General features: G+C 45.2%; 1 protein-coding gene across 2 annotated transcripts in view; it reads right to left on the bottom strand.

Moving 5' to 3' along the window:
- LOC134943626 (lipopolysaccharide-induced tumor necrosis factor-alpha factor homolog) overlaps positions 1-17,142 on the bottom strand; it is a 202,741-nt gene extending 185,599 nt beyond the window's left edge. The window contains exons 1-2 of one of the 2 annotated variants that reach the window (XM_063932367.1): positions 16,899-17,142; positions 10,972-11,066 (exon numbers count right to left, since the gene is read on the bottom strand). In XM_063932367.1, the coding sequence (XP_063788437.1) occupies positions 10,972-11,050 (79 nt within the window). In that variant the 5' untranslated portion in view covers positions 11,051-11,066; positions 16,899-17,142. The remainder of the gene's footprint in view (positions 1-10,971; positions 11,067-16,898) is intronic. The other variant, XM_063932368.1, reaches the window with a different exon arrangement.
- Between the last annotated feature and the right edge of the window lie 767 nt (positions 17,143-17,909).

The following is a 17,909-nucleotide window of genomic DNA, read 5'->3' as shown; positions in this document are numbered from 1 at the left end:
CCTGAAACCTCCGTCAAACTTCCTTTTCTCTCCTTCTTCTTTCTTCCGCCTTCCCCACTCCCTTTCTCTCTCTTCCTTCTCTTCCTTACTTTCCTTTGCTTTAGCACTAGCTCTCCTTTTTCTCTCATTATTTCCCTCTCTTCTTCATCCGTAGGTGCCCCTTCAAACCTATTGAAAAGTAGTAAATTTTCTTTAATTATCCCTGCCTGCCTTTTTCCTCCCTTTACTACTAGTTGGAACCCCTCATCTTTCTCTTCATTTCCCTTCCCTCTTCCTCCTGCCAACTTCCATTCCACCTTCCCTTCCTGTACCTTCACTGATCCTACTTGCACATTTTTCTCTCTTTCTTCCGTCTCCTTTGCCCTCCTCTGTGTTACTAACTCCTCTACACTTTCTCTTCTCCTCCTCCATTCCTTTGTTTTCACCACTTCCGGGCACCTACTATATGGGTGACCTTCACCCCCACATAAATTGCAACAAATTATATTACATGTCTTTGAAGTATGGCCCAGTCCACCGCATAGATTGCACTTGACCGCGACGCACTCATGGTTCAAGTGCCCAGGGTCACCACACCTGAAACAAGTCTTTGGCTGACCCTGGTAGAAAACCTGAATGCGATCGCGGCCAATGTATGCGGCGGACGGCAGATGTTTTACACCTTCTCCACAAGTGTACATTTGTTGACCAAGTTCCCCCCCAAACCCCAAGTGTATAATCAGTTTTTTCCAAACTTAATACCTTTTCGCATTGCCTGCTGAGCCAGAATTTGATGTCATTTTCCAGTATTGTCTCATTTCTTACCAGTATAGAAACCTTAATGCTTTCAATCCTCCCCCTCATGAAAAAGGAAAATTGATTGAAATAACCACCTTCCTCTAGGTCTGTTAATTTCAAGAAGCACTCCTGCATCACCCTGTTTGCCATAAAGGCCACGTCAAACTCTTTCGAGTTCACAGGGTGGATGCAGGAGTACAATTGTCTGGCCGAGAACCCTAGGGCAAAGAATTCCCTCAAAAAATCTACCTTAGAAGGAGTTTCCCCTTTCCCATTCCATTTAAAATGGATTATTTTTCTCCTTCCAAAACCTCCCGCCTCCCCTCCATCTCCCCAAACATCATCACTTTGTCCTACTGTCACTGGTTCACTCAGTACCTTTGCATAAGATATGTCACCGTCCTTAGATGTACCACCTTTACCTGCAACAGGGACAGGGACAAATACAGGGGCAGGGGTTGGAAGAGGGACAAATGCAGACTTCATGTGCATACATTTTATAACAGGCATGACATTTTTACTTTTATCTTTATGTTTTAATGTTTCTGTACTTATCAATTTTGCTGCCGCTCGCATCCTCTCTGGCACTTGCAGTTCTCCATAAACAGTGTTCACCACCTCCATCTCCTGTTTCGACAGTGAGCTTTTATCCAGTCTCGGCTGTCCTTGCACCATAGCAGGCTTCTCCATATTCCCTCCTTCTTTATTTGTTTTATCATTTTTACCTGTATTTCCTTTATTACCGCCTTGGTCCCCCTCCCCCCTGAAAAGCCCAAGTGGGCCCTCTCCACCCAAACAAATTTCTGGAGCCCCCCTTGCCTCCTTCACTCCTCCACCGCCAGGGACACTCATTTCCTGCCTGCTGTTTCCAGCTGCTTTGCAGATTTCCCCGCTGACCGGGACTCCAGCTGACGTCACCTTCCTTTCAGTTGGGATGCCCGCACGGGTCTTTTCTGTCTCCTTGCTCTCAGAGTTTACCGCTCTGGCCACCGCTTCTTGGTCTTCCTGCTGCCTCTGCATCGCCACTGGCTCACCTTCGTCCACGGACCCCGGCTTTTCCTCCGTCTCCATGGCAACCGGGGTTCCCTTCACGTCAGTTGCCGTGTCACCGGGGTTCCCTCGGCTGCCGCATTTGTCTTCTGCTCTCGGGACCACCTCCACACTGATGTCACAGGGAAATCCTTACTGAAGCCGTGCCTCCTGCACCGCTGGCTCCTGCTGCGCCGGCAGATTTTCAATACTGCTTTTCTTACAGCTTTCTTCCCTGGAAATTATCATTTTCTCCTTAATACGAGCATGGTACAGTGTCAAGTCCTCTATTTGATTTCTATACCTCTGCCTCTCCCAGACTTGACCATTATTCCGTCTTTTCTTTGCTGTTATAATACGGTTATTAATTTTCTTTGACTCCATTATTAGCTCCTGTAGTGACATCTTGGATAATATTTCTTCAGTGTCAGATGTGTCTTCAGAAGATGAATTTTCCCCCAATTCTGACACTTCTTCCATGCTGCTTTCCTCTTAATTAACCCCTAACCCCCCGGTATCCGCAGAGTTCCCCCCAGGTGCTGGCATGACCCCAAAGGTACTCTCCGCTAACTCGAGGGGCTTGGGGGATGCATCATACCATGAAATTCATTCTTCAATTTTAATTTCAGCTTTTCTAACTAGCGGCACCTGCCACTCCCCTCCGTCCTGCAGCTTCCCCCCAATCCCCTCACAGGGACCCCCGGCCATTGCAGCATTCTCCCCGGGAGCTACACTACCCCCAGGGATACCTGCTGCTAGCACGGGAAGGGGGGCTGCCCTGGACAGGGACCCTTCTCGGGATTTGTTTCTTTGCTGTGCCGTTTGCCACTCCCCTTCTCCGGACGGACCTGCAGACACCACTTTCCCTTCTACGGGCGGACCTCTCTCAGCTCGGGGATTCTCTGCTCCCACTGCCTCTTGCTTTGAGGTACCCCCCCTTTGCACGGAGGGGGTGCTTTGCCTACCTCTTGTTTTCACAGGTCCCTGGCATTCAGCTTTAGTCTCCTGCATCTTCTCTTTTGCTTCCTTCACAGCAGCAGCCGCTGCAACACGGACAGATGTTCTCTTTCTTTTTCACTTTAGCTGTGGAGGCCAACGGGCCTCCCCCCTTCTTCATCATGATGATAGGGCACCACCAGGCACCCCCTGATGTTTAGGAATACAAGACCCAGCCTGGGCCCTCCAGGCAGGGGATTCCCCTGCTTCAGCTGCCCACTCTCCAGCTCCCACAGCAGGGAGAGGGGGCGGGATCACTTAGGTAACCAGATGGAGCCCAGGAGCTCCTGCAGACACGTCCAGAACTGAGTAGTAAACTGGTCACCACAATGCAGCACTGTACTACTATATACTGGTCACCACAATGCAGCACAGATATTGAGCACTGATCAGGATACTAGAACTGAGTCTGACACAGAGCTGCAAGATACAGCAATGGCCTACTGTACTACTATAAATGATAAGTAGAATCTGATTGATGACTATGGGCAACATCTCAACTTCTAAAAACCCACACTTTAGTAAATATAATCCCATATGTACATTTCAGCTACATTTTTCCCCATTACACATTTAAAACAAATACAACATGGAGCACTATGATAATAATGCTATCTTGAGTTAGCGTTATGCAGGGTGTGTGTGTGTGCCCCCTCCACTCCGGTTCCCCAACTTCTGATCTACATTGAAAGGAGCCAGCTCCTGTGATCAACTTTGTGGTCTAAATAGAGCACAAGCTGATCACTGTAAAAACGAAATTTAAAAAAAATAGTTAATAAAAATAAACAAACAAATAAAGGAATAAAGAAAAATAAATACTCACCTGCATCCAGGAGTCCGGTGATCGGTCTCTCTTAAGGCCCATACACATTAGACGATGTCGCTCTGTGAGCGACATCGTCTAACGTCTCCCCCTCCCGGGCCGGGCGGCCGCCTGTACGCACTGAGCGATATGACCGCTCATATCGCTCAGTGACGTCACGCCCCTGCCAGCCCTGCATGAAGGTCGTGGACGACAGTCCACATCCTTCATGCATGCCCTACCGACAGCGACGATCGTTGCCGACCCGTGGGGCCACGCATCGGTCGTCGCTGGCGGCATACACACTTAACGATATAATGAGCGACGTCGCTCAAGGAGGGGGAAAATGAGCGACGTCGCTCATCATATCGTTAAGTGTGTATGGACCTTTACAGTCAAGCTGGTCGCTAATCTCTTGCTCTGTGACCCCGGTTAGCTGTGCTGTAAACAGGCATCTTACTTTGCAGGATATAAGATGCCAGTTTACAGCACAGCTGACCAGGGTCACAGAACAGGAGCCTGGCAACCTGCTGACCGGAGGAGTGACCCACTGATCACTGACAGGGTAAGTATAAGTGAGGGGGGGGGATTTGTAACAATCTGAGCATGCTGAGTAAATCTAGGCGGATGGGAAGCAGGGTTTTTGTAATTTGTAGGAAATGCTTATATTGTCCTTTTTCTACATTGTTGGGAGGTATTATATAAAGATTAGAACCCAGGGCCCTATAGATATCTGTCATAGGGGGAGATTCAAATGTTTGAAAAGTCGGTTGGGAGTCTATTTTTTCCTGTCTATTAGATTGAAAAATCAGTTGGGAGTCTGTTTTTTCCTACCATTTGAATCTCCCCCATAAAGTGCAACTGTAATATACTGTCCCTAGCGACTATGGGGGTCATTCAGATCAGATTGCTGCTGTGCATTTGCGCATAGCGGGTGATCAGGTCATAACTGCACGTGTATGCACCGCAATGCGCACGTGCGTCGGACAACAACAAGCATCGCCGGTCAGAGATGGGATGGTGAGAAAATTCCATTCGCACGGGCGTTTGCAAGGTAATTGACAGGAAGAGGCCGTTTGTGGGTGGCAACTGACCATTTCCTGGAAGTGTCCGGAAAAAATGCAGGCGTGCCCAAGCGTTTTTGGGGAGGGTGTCTGACAGCAGCTCCGGCCCCGATCTGCCTGTTATGATCGTACTGGTGGCGTAAGTACTGGCTGTGCAGAGACTGCACAAAGTGGATTTTAGCAGCTCGGCATAGACATAGGATCGCACACTTGCACAGTGAATATACACTCCCCCTGGAGGAGGAGACTGTCTGAACGCAGGACAGCAAAAATAGCAGCCCAGCGAACAGGTCTGAATTACCCCGCTTCAACAAAATACTTGATTACGCTAAGCTTTCAAAATGCATGCTCCTATGGGCAAGCCATACGTCCACTTTAAGCTAAAGATTGTTTCATTGTGCTAAGCAAATTGTACCCCCATACCAGACACCAGAAACTGTGTATTCTCTTAAATAGATGAATTCTGTTTTTTTTTCCATGACCACAAGTATCAGGCCTGGTTTTAACTATTTTGCAACGCTAGGCCTAATCCCAAATCCATACCTCCCAATTCCAGGGATTTAGGAAGGCCGACAGCCCTGACAGGAGGACTCTCCATCCAACCTGCGGCTGGAAAGTAGGGATATTTGATTTCTTCTGTTCGCTAATGCTCAGCATAGCAGAACAGCAGTGAACAGATGTATACAACACAACTTTTTGTTATCTGAAATGGGGACCCTGGTGCTTGTGCCTGAATGTGGGTGTGACTGTGTTAGGGGGAGTGGATTCACAGGAAATGCCATTCCTGTGGGTTACGCCCCAATTTTTTGACACTGTGGGGAATGCCCAGGCTCTCTGGGAGCTGCTGGGCCATGCCCACCGGGACCCATTCTTGATGGAAGAGATGCCATGCCAATGTGCACAGCATCTATTCACTGCTGCTCTGCAATTTGCACGCCCCTTGCAAGTGCTGGAAGGAGCACCCCCAGTCCAGTTCCTGATATTCAAATTGAAGAGGTCACTATTGAAGTACACCAGGATGAGGATATGGGTGTTGCTGGCGCTGAGGAGGAAGTTGACGATGAGGATTCTGATGGTGATGTGGTATGTTTAAATCAGGCACCGGGGAGACACCTCTTGTCCGTGGTGTGACGAAGCCCATTGTGATGCCTGGGCAAAATACCAAAAAAGCCACCTCTTCGGTGTGGAATTATTTCTCCACAAATCCGGACAACAGGTGTCAAGCCATGTTTTGCCTCTGTCAATCTGTAATAAGTAGGGGTAAGGATGTTAGCCACCTATGAACATCCTCCTTCACCTGCTGCGCATTCATCAGTAGTCACTGTCAAGTTGTGAAACTTTGGGTAAGAGCGTAAGCAGTCCACTGACACCTAAATCCTTTCTTCTTCCTGTACCCAAGCTCCTGCAAGCCACACCACCAACTCCCTGAACGTCAACTTCCTCCTCAGCCAGGAACGTCAGTAGTCCTGCAAGCCATGTCACGGTCAAGACTGAGGAGTCCTCTCCTAACCGGGATTCCTCCGGAGGATCCTTGAGTGGTACGCCTGCTGTTGCTGCCGCTGCTGTTGTTGCTGCTGGGAGTCGATCGTCATCCCAGCGGGGAAGTCGGAAGACCACTTGTACTACTTCAACTAAGTAATTGACTGTCCAACAGTCCTTTGTGAGGAAGATGACATATGACAGCAGTCATACTTTTGCAAAGCGGATAACCGAGGCCTTGACAGCTATGTTGGCGTTAGACGTGCGTCCTATATACGCCATTAGTTCAGTGGGACTTAGAGAATTGTTTGAGGTACTGTGTCCCTGCTATCAAATTCTATCTAGGTTCCACTTCACTAGGCAGACGATACCGAGAATGTACAAAGACGTCAGAAAAAGTGTGCTCAGTATCCTACAAAATGCAGTTGTACCCACTGTCCACTTAACCACGGACAAGTGGACAAGTGGAACAGGGCAGACTAAGGACTATATGACTGACAGCCCACTGGGTAGATGTTGCTGCGGGAGGCCATACAACAGCAGCGGCACAAGTAGCAGCATCTCGCAAACACCAACTCGTTCCTAGGCAGGCTACGCTATGTATCACCGCTTTCCGTAAGAGGCAAACCGCTGACAACCTCTTACGGAAACTGAGGGACATCATTGCACAATGGCTTGCCCCAATTAGACTCTCCTGGGGATTTGCGATATCGGACAATGCCACAAATATTGGCTCTCATTCCGAGTTGACAGCTCCCTAGCTGCTTTTAGCAGCAGTGCAAACGCAAAGCCGCCGCCCTCTGGGAGTGTATCTTAGCAGAAGTGCGACCGAAAGGTTAGCAGTTCTGCTATAAAATATTTTCATGCAGTTTCAGAGTAGCTCCAAACCTACTCCTACCTTGCGAGCACTGCAGACAGTTTAGTTCATGTTTTGACATCACAAACACACCCAGCGTTCGGCCAGCCACTCCCCCTTATCCCCAGGCACGCCTGCGTTATCTTCTGACTTCCTGCGTTTTTTAGCACACTCCCGGAAAACGGTCAGTTACCTCCCAGAAACGCCCCTTTCCTGTCAATCACTTACCGATCAGCAGAGCGACTGAAAAGAATCGCTCGACCTTGTGTAAAACTGCATAATTTTGTGTGAAAGAACTTCACGCGTGCGCACGGCGGCCCATAGGCATGCGCAGAAAAGCCAATTTTTTGTCTGATCGCTACGCTGCGAACAACGGCAGCTAGCGATCAACTCGGAATGACCCCGATTGTGCATTACATCTGGGCAAATTCCAGCATGTCCCATGTTTTGCACATACAATTAATTTGGTGGTGCAGAATTTTTTTAAAAAATGACAGGGGTGTGCAGGAGATGCTGTAGGTGGCCCGAAAAATTGCGGGCCACTTTCGGCATTCAGCCACCGCGTGCCGAAGACTGGAACGCCATCAAACACTCCTGAACCTTTCCTGCCATCACCTGAAGCAAGAGGTGGTAACGAGGTGGAATTCAACCCTCTATATGCTTCAGAGGATGGAGGAGCAGCAAAAGGCTATTCAAGCCTATACATCTACCTACAATATAGGCAAAGGAGGGGGAATGCACCTGACTCAAGCGCAGTGGAGAATGATTTCCGTCTTGTGCAAGGTTCTCCAACCCTTTGAACTTGCCACACGTGAAGTCAGTTCAGACACTGCCAGCTTGAGTCAGATCATTCCCCTCATCAGGCTTTTGCAGAATCAACTGGAGAAATTGAAGGAGGAGCTAAGACGTTGCGATTCCGCAAAGTATGTGGGACTTGTAGATGGAGCCCTTCATTCGCTTTGCCAGGATTCAAGTGTGGTTAAACTGTTGAAATCAGAGCACTACATTTTGGCCACCGTGCTCGATCCTAGGTTTAAAGCCTACTTTATATCTCTCTTTCCAGCAGACACAAGTGTGCAGAGGTGCAAAGACCTGCTGGTGAGTAAATTGTCAACTCAAGCGGAACGTGACCCGTCAACAGCTCCTCCTTCAATTTCTCCCGCCACTGGGGCTGCAAGGAAAAGGCCCACCCACTGACGGTGATGCGGGGCAGTCAGGAGCGAAAGCTGACATCTTGTCCAGACTGAAGGACCTGCCTACGATTACGGACATGTCTACTGTCACTGCATATGATTCTGTCACCATTGAAAGAATGGTTGACGATATACGAGTGCAGCATCCAAGCAGGCATGTCAGACAGTCCTTTACGTATACTGGCAGGTAAAAGAGGCAATTTGGGTGCTCTTGCACAAACTGGCTTTATTTTACCTAAGTTGCCCCCCCTCCAGTGTGTACTCCGAAAGACTGTTTAGTGCAGCCGGTAACCTTGTCAGCGATTGGCGTAGGAGGTTACTTCCACAAAATGTGGAGAAGATGATGTTCATCAAAATGAATTATACATTTCTCCGGGAAGGCCTTTACCAGCAATTGCCTCCAGAAAGTATGGTGGATTCCAGTGGGGACGAATTAAAACTCTGAGGAGGAGGATGTACACACTGAAAGGGGTGAGGAATTGGAGGATGAGGATGAGGATGAGGTCGACATCTTGCCTCTGTAGAGCCAGTTTGTGCAAGGAGAGATTAATTGCTTCTTTTTGGTGGGGACCCAAACAAACCAGTCATTTCAGCCACAGTCGTGTGGCAGACCCAGTCGCTGAAATGATTGGTTTGTTAAAGTGTGCATGTCCTGTTTATACAACATAAGGGTGAGTGGGAGGGCCCAACAACAATTCCATCTTGCACCTCTTTTACTTCTTTGCATGATGTGCTGTTTGGGGCCTAGTTTTTTTAAGTGCCATTCTGTCTGCCATTGCAGTGCCACTCCTAGATGGGCCAGGTGTTTGTGCCACACACTTGTGTCACTTAGCTTAGTCATACAGCCACCTCGGTGCAACCTTTTGGCCTAAAAACAATATTGTGAGGTGTTCAGAATAGACTGGAAATGAGTGGAAATGAATGTTATTGAGGTTAATAAATACTGTAGGATCAAAATTACCCCCGAATTCTGTGATTTTAGCTGTTTTTATGGGTTTTTTTTTTTCAAAAATCATCCAGATCCAAAAAACAAAACAAAAAAAAAACCACGAAAGGGTGGTTTTGGCAAAACCAAAACACGAGCAGGGAATTAGAACCAAAACACGTAAAGTGCCCGCCGCACATCTCTACTTTCTATAAATAATATTATAATTGATTATTTGCAGACAAGAAAAAGGCAATGTGACAATCATAGTGTACTTGCAGACTTTCCCAAAGAAAAGATGCAGCTAGACACATCTGGGGGGCGAGGCCAGGCTTACACATCATTAGGCCCTGCCCCATCACAAGAAAATTCTATTATTCGTGGATCCATGGTGAGGGGCCAAAATGTCGCAATTCACATTATTTAGCTCTGTCCCCTCCATAAGGCACCATGATTCCAGTGATTATCTCCCCATCCTGCCCACTTCTCTAGGGGTGCATGGGGTAATACCCGAAAAATCTTGAGTCTCATTTAATTTCAAGGAGAGTAAGCAAGTATGGTGACAGTGATAGAGGGTAATACCCATTTAATCCCATCACCTTCGGCCGAGCTCTATGCTGTGTCGGCTACTACGAGGGAGATGTATCACCAGTTTAAATAGTGGCGAAGTGGAGAAGTTGGCCATAGTACCAATCAGCATTGAGGTGGATTTTAGAAAGTACATTTTATAAAATGCTAGGTATGAGCTGGTTACAACAGTATGGGCAACTTCCACAAAGAAATGTATATGGACCCCATTATGTTTTGGTTTGGATTCATTTTTGACACAGTTAAAAATAATTGAAAAAATTGATTTAACATTTTTTTATAATCATTGATTAAAAAAATAAATAAATACAATGTGATCTTTTCAACCCAAACTCCGAACTGCAGGAAGATTGGATTTCTGGAGAACCGCACATCTTCTACACTGGTCCACTTCTCAAATCTTTACACTGCTTGATACATATCCCCCATGTCACAGTCACTATAATAAACATTTAGCCTGTGTACCAAGTGCACATTATACAGAGGGAGCATGGTCACATGGCATTTGTGCACAAAAACTTTTCTTTCTCAGGGAAAAGCTCTCACCACTTCAACCGATATGAAAGAATGTAGAATTGCAGGGCATTGACCCCTACTAATATGGAACAGGTACTGTGAGACTAATAATGCAGCTTGTATATAGATTTTCATTTGAGGTACCTCACAGCTACTGCATACCACCTAACATATCAGCCCCATCTACCACAAAAAAATAAAAAAATAAAGGAGGGGTATTAAAAATGGGTGTGGATCATTAGATCGACAGTGTCTAGGTCGACAGTCACTAGGTCGACAGGGTCAGAAGGTCGACATTTTCTAGGTCAAAAGGTCGACATGCATTGTTTATGGTGTCATTCTCTTCGTAGAGTGGCCGGGAACCCCAATTAGTGCACTGTGTCCCCTCGCATGGCTCGCTTCACTCGCCATGCTTCGGCCAAGGTGCCTCACTCCGCTACCGCTTCCCGTTCCAATCGTAGTCCACGTGGATCGTTAAGTATGAAAAAGTAAAAAAAAAAAGATTTTAAAAAAACCTCATGTCGACCTTTTGACCTGTTGATCTAGAACATGTCGACCTAGTGACTGTCGACCTAAACACTGTCGATCTTCAGACCGGATCCCATTAAAAATGTACACTCAGATGGGCTCATGTTATGCACTGAGGAGCCCAAACCTTCAAGCAATCCAAAATAATTAAAACAGGTCTGTTGGCTAGCATGGTCATTGGTTTCAGACATACACAATAATCAAAACAGAACCCATACCTTCTGACTGATATGTTGGAAGGTTAGTAGTACTCCTCATATCCACATTTGTCGTGCTTGGGATCTTCGAGTTACTCATGTTTATATTTTAAGGACTGAAAAAAAAAAATATATATATATAGTTTACATTACAGAAGAAATGCCAGAAAAGTGCAGCATAATAAAAGGTGGCCTCTGAGAAATAAAAAAATGAATGAACAACAAATATGCTATGCATATATTCACTGTTTATTGTAAAACCGCAAATCCAAATAAAACCTATTATACATCTTTCTTAAAAAAGGCCCAAACACTAATTCAAGTTTTTGGTGGGTAGGGCAAATGTTCTCTCACGCCTTCTCTGTGCTTCTCTGGACCGTAGGTTTGGGGGGGGGGGGGGGGGGCAGTGCAGAAAGCCCTGGTGCTGGAATAACTCGGTTAGCAATCATACATGAACAGTTATGAGAAAAGACTGAGAGAAATAAATATAAGCTTTCATTCTGCTAAAATATCTAATCTTGCGTGTTCCTGGCACAGAAATATGGGAGGAATTGTTGTTTTCTAGTATGTTTAATGGAATGCATTTGGGGAGATGTAAGAAAAGGTGCTTATAGCGCTATTTGGCACTTACAGCGAACTTCAGCATTTATGAAAGCAGATAACATATAGAAAATCACTTCACTCTATGGTATCTGCAACATCTAATAATTTTGCTGTCGCCATACAATTGCATTGCAGCGGAACACCTTTAGGAGGTTACTAGAGATGTGCACTGGAAATTTTTCGGGTTTTGTGTTTTGGTTTTGGATTCGGTTCCGCGGCCGTGTTTTGGATTCGGACGCGTTTTGCCAAAACCTCCCTGAAATTTTTTTGTCGGATTCGGGTGTGTTTTGGATTCGGGTGTTTTTTTGCAAAAAAACCCTCAAAAACAGCTTAAATCATAGAATTTGGGGGTCATTTTGATCCCATATTATTATTAACCTTAATAAACCATAATTTACACTCATTTTCAGTCTATTCTGAACACCTCACACCTCACAATATTATTTTTAGTACCAAAATTTGCACCGATGTCGCTGGATGGCTAAGCTAAGCGACACAATTGGCCGACACAAACACCTGGCCCATCTAGGAGTGGCACTGCAGTTTTCTAGCGAGAGGATGAGTGCTTCCATCCTCATGTGAATCTGAACCACTAGCCATGAACATAGGCCAAGGCCTCAGCCGTTCCTTGCCACTCCGTGTCGTAAATGGCATATTGGCAAGTTTACGCTTCTCATCAGACGCTTTTAATTTTGATTTTTCGGTCATTTAACTGAACTTTTATTTTTTGGATTTTACATGCTCTCCACTATGACATTGGGCATCGGCCTTGGCAGACGACGTTGATGGCATTTCATTGTCTCAGCCATGACTAGTGGCAGCAGCTTCAGCACGAGGTGGAAGTGGATCTTGATCTTTCCCTATTTTAACCTCCACGTTTTTGTTCTCCATTTTTTAATGTGTGGAATTATATGCCAGTATCAATAGCAATGGCCTACTACTATATATACTGCGCACAACTGAAATGCACCACAGGTATGGATGGATAGTATACTTGACGACACAGAGGTAGGTAGAGCAGTGGCCTTCCGTACCGTACTGCTATATATACTGGTGGTCACTGTCAGCAAACTGCAAAACTAAAATGCACCACAGGTATAGAATCTAGATGGGTAGTATACTTGACGACACAGAGGTAGGTAGAGCAGTGGCCTTCAGTACCGTACTGCTATATATACTGGTGGTCACTGTCAGCAAAACTCTGCACTGTACTCCTCTTATATAATACTGCTGGTCCCCAGTCCCCACAATAAAGCAGTGCGAGCACAGATATATGCAGCACACTGAGCACAGATATGGAGCGTTTTTCAGGCAGAGAACGGATAAAACTGGTGGTCACTGATCAGCAAAACTCTGCACTGTACTCCTCCTATATAATACAGCTGCTCCCCAGTCCCCACAATTAAGCAATAAGCACAAATATTTGCAGCAACATTAATAAACGGAGAGGACGCCAGCCACGTCCTCTCCCTAACATTTCCAATGCAAGAGTGAAAATGGCGGCGACGCGCGGCTCCTTATATAGAATCCGAATCTCGCGAGAATCAGACAGCGGGATGATGACGTTCGGGCGCGCTCGGGTTAACCGAGCCATACGGGAGAATCCGAGTATGACGTGAAGTTCGGGGGGGTTCGGTCTCCGAGGAACCGAACCCGCTCATCACTAGTTACTACAAAAGAGAGAGAGGTACTTTTGTGGCTTATTGTTCTTTGACACATCAGTAGGATTGCCTGCTGGTATGTGCAGAGGCATCACTTACTTGAAAAACAACCGGTGCAGGTAAAAAGGGTGTGTGGCTTCACAGCAGGGGGGCGTGTCTAAGCACCCTGACCCCTGTTTTCGGCACGTCGTGGGTCTGGGGGATGCAGGATTTTCCCGGAGACTGGTGCATCTGCAGTGCTGGCTTCTGCACTGTGACAGGAGCAGGATTACAGCACGTTATGAAATAGTGCAGCATCTGGCTCCTGCCACTGAACAGGATCCGGCACTTTGGCGTTACCCCTCGGATGGTAACACCCGGGTGTGGGCCTCATCCCCCTTGTGATGCCACTGGGTATGTGTACAGTGCAGTGGAGATGTGCAAGGACTCACTAATGTTCATTCTAGCACGATGCACCTGTCACAAGCCATGCAGTTCCTCTCCTGCCTGAGGTGTCACTCTTTGCTCTGGATGCTTATAGCACAATTTGGTGTGTATCTCAGTGCTGAGATATAGAGTGGAGTGTCCTAAAAGTACCACAGCAGAGAGCGACACCCGAGGCAGGAAAGAGGAACTGCACGGGTTGTGACAGGTGCGGGGTGCTAGAATAAACACTATGGCCCTCATTCCGAGTTGATCGCTCGCTAGCTGCTTTTAGCAGCAGTGCAAACTCTAAGCCGCAGCCCTCTGGTAGTGTATCTTAACTTAGCAGAAGTGTGAACGAAAGGTTAGCAGAATAGTGCTGAAATTTTTTTAAGCCGTTTCAGAGTAGTTGCAGACCTACTCCTTCCTTGTGATCACTTCAGTCTGTTTAGTTCCTGCTTTGACGTCACAAACACGCCCTGCATTTGACCAGCCACTCCCCCGTTTCCTCAGGCACGCCTGTGTTTTTACCTGACATGCCTGCATTTTTTAACACACTCCCGGAAAACGGTCAGTTACCACCCAGAAACACCCACTTCCTGTCAATCACTCACCGATCAGCAGAGCGACTGAAAAGAGTCTTTCGACCTTGTGTAAAACTGCATAGTTTTTTGTGAATGTACTTTGCCCTGCGGCCCGTACGCATGTGCAGAAATGCCAATTTTTAGCCTGATCGCTACGCTGCGAACAACGGCAGCTAGTGATCAAATCAGAATGACCCCCTATATCACTACTAGACGCAGCACATCAGCACTAGGCTGCTGTGCTGCAGGACTTGCACAGATCACCGGAGGGGGTTACTCTCACACACGCAAGCGGTTGACATGTTAATAGTACATCTTGCCTTTATTACTTCACCTCGAAAAGAGGCAAAGCAGGAAGAGCTATAGTAACAAGCAGGGCCGTAGAGAGCCACGCCGGGCCCTGGTAAGGGGGAAGTGTGGCTTAAAGAGGGGGTTGTGACGACGCCCCTTACTATTGAAATATTTTAATAGGGGGACGCAATTTTAACACAGATCTGGGCAGGGGGTTGGGGGGGGGGGGGGGGAGTTCCTCCTTTCCATTCAGCCCCATTTTCCCAGTGATATTTGGGAAGATGACACTGGCCACTAGAGAGCAAAGACTCAGTGCCAGAGTCTTTGCTTTCTTTGTGCGGCACCATCTTCCCAAAGAAATCAGCTGGAAAATGGCGGCGCCAATTGCGCAGGTATACTGGGAGGGGGTATCGGCCCCAGTCCCATGTAATTTGTACCCGCTCAATCCCCCTCTCGGCGTACTCTGCCCCTAAGTTACTCTGTTTGGTAGTTCTCTACAGCAACCATCTGTTCATCCTGGCTTTAGCTGCATGCACATTGCAATGACTCAAATGCGATAACTGGTGACAAGTAGCTTTGAGTAATAGCAGGAATTAATGCTCTTTAGTAAGAGGACACCTCGATGCAGGGGTGATTATTTTATCTTTTGATCCATGTCAATGACAGGAACTGGATATAACTGAGAATTTTTAAGTTTTTATATGAAACCTGAACATATTTTATGAAATATATTAGTATCAAGAGAATGATACTAGATCAATAAAAAAAAACCTGGAGTATACTGTAGGCGTTAGATTATGATAATTAATTATGCCAAGGTATTTTTCCTTGTGTACATTTTATTTAATTAGCATTAATAAAGATATGCTATTATTATTATTATTATTATATTAAAAAACTTTGGCACAGACACACACACAAACACCCAGTTAAGTGGTTCCACTGTAGGCTAGTTACTCCCTAGTACTGCAATGTAGACAGAGCCTAGGAGGGCATGCAAGTAGGTCCATGTTTTTCACCTAGGTATAAAAAAAATAAAATGGACTTTTCGCTATTTTTAAGGGAATGGGGATTCGCCCTATTCAATAGCAGGGCTGTTTTTTTGCCTAGGCAAAAAAATTAATCAGGAGCAAAAAACATGTGGTTTGGCGAATCCACTTTTCTCACGTGCGCTGGTGAAAACACAGGCCGTTTTCGTCAGTGCCTTGGTGAAAATTTCCCTAAAAAATGGGTGAAATTGTCCTCAATTGAATAAGTAGGGGGACAAAATCAATAGCTCTGACATTACCGGACACTCAGGGTATGGCATTTTACAGCCCAGCAATGAGGGGGGGACTTCTAATATCCTGTACAATGCACAAGCTTCAATAAACACTGAAGTGATGACATCAGAAGTCAATGTTTATACAGATTACAGGAGTTTATACGTTGTATTATGCAATCTGTCACATATTTCAGTGTTTGTGGCCTGTGACCAAAATGTTTTCACAGTTGGCAGACGAATAGGAACGGTAACACAGCAAACTATACATTTTCCATTCAATAACGTCATTTCAGTTATTCATTTCACACAAAACACATGCAGAATAGATTGCACATGTAGGTTTTGCTGAACTTAAGGAGAACAGATCAGTATTTTATTTTCATTTCATTTAGATTCATATAGAGTAACCATAAATACCTCTGGTTTAATTTCTTTGCCACAGCCTGCTTCATAAAGCAACCATGTATATTGCTGAATATGCATGCTGGCACATAAAGTGAGCTGTTGTTATAAATTTCTGTTAAGTAGCATTAATTGCATAATACACTGGAACACAAAAGTGTTCTTACTAATGAGAGTCTTCTAGGTCTGTTTATATTTTACCTTTTAAAGCTGGGTTTAAATTATTTTTAATCAAACAAAACTGAACCTGGACAAGCATTCAGCAATTCAAAAACACATACAGTAGGGGTCCATTCAGTTCTGTGTGAATTGTGTGTGATATGCCATGATGCAAGGGTGCACATATATTTGCCATATACAGTACTCCCAAACAGCACGGCTACATCGACAAACAATAATTGATGCTGTAGGTTTTGTGTTGGATTCACATTCAGGAACGTTACACCTGTAATTTGCAGGTAACTTGATACCATAAAAAATTTGTTGCATAGCGTATAAGGTATAGAACAAACAGGAATAATAAATCCAGTACATATGTGGAGTTTTTTTAACATGGAATTTTTTGCAATCTTTGTTTAGTTAAACAGATTATTTCACTAAATATTTACTTCTTTAAAAAAAAAAAGCAAAAAACAAACAAAAAAACAACAACAAAACAATCCACTGAGATCAAAATGAATCATAACATGAGATATTTAAAACCCTCATCAAATAATACAAAGAAAGTGAACTATAACTTACATTCAGCACAACCAGCGTTCATTCCAGTACCAACATCCCTCCAATACAGGGCCTAAAGGTGCACAGCTGAATCAATCCCAGTGTGTTCAAGAATGCCATGTGGGATAATTACTGTCTCAGGTAATTAGACTCATTGCAGATACACCATTTACTAGAGGTAGTGGTGGAGCAGGATGTGAAGTACTGAAGCATTGTGTGAAGCAAACCCTCCAACATGAACCATTCCATTAGGTACAAAATGCTCTGTTCCTGTACTTACCTATTAATTTATGATTTCCATCACATGTGTTGAACAAGTTAAATGAGAAGAAAGGCGTTTCTTCACAGGTGATTGCAATAAGAAATTAACAGGGAAGTCCAGGAACAGAGCATTTTGTACCTAATGGAATGGGTCACGTTGGGGGGTATGATAAAGTCAGATTAAGAAGATTACATCCACACAGGACATACTTGCCTACCTGACCCTCTCCATGAGGGAGAAAATGCTCTGTTCCTGGACTTTCCTGGTAATATATGATTGCCATCACCTGTGGTGAAGCACCTTTCTTATCAATTAACTAGCTCACCACAGGTGATGGCAATCATACATTACCAGGAAAGTCCAGGAACAGAACATTTTCTCCCTCATGGAGAGGGTCAGGTAGGCAAGTATGACACAGGGTCCTATGCAAGATATTGTTTTTAGGCACCACCATACAAGATGCATAGTATACTTTGGACAAGTCTTTAGAAGCTTATTTTATTCATTTCTGAAATGGTTCATTCAAATTAGAACCATTTACGGAACTATATTCCAGAATTAAGTATATACACAGTGTACAGATAGATATATAGATAGATATAAATACACACTTCTATCTATCCTATCTATCTATCTATCTATCTATCTATCTATCTATCTATCTATCTATCTATCTATCTATCTATCTATCTATCTATCTATCTATCTATCTAATAAAATCACACCTCCCACTCCCTAGGTCCAGGGGTGGGGAACCTGCGGCCCTCCAG

This window comes from Pseudophryne corroboree, chromosome 7 (genome assembly GCF_028390025.1).
Source record: "Pseudophryne corroboree isolate aPseCor3 chromosome 7, aPseCor3.hap2, whole genome shotgun sequence".
NCBI classification, from domain to species: domain Eukaryota; kingdom Metazoa; phylum Chordata; class Amphibia; order Anura; family Myobatrachidae; genus Pseudophryne; species Pseudophryne corroboree.
Note: the sequence above shows the minus strand (reverse complement) of the source record. Positions and strands in the feature narration are given on the sequence as shown.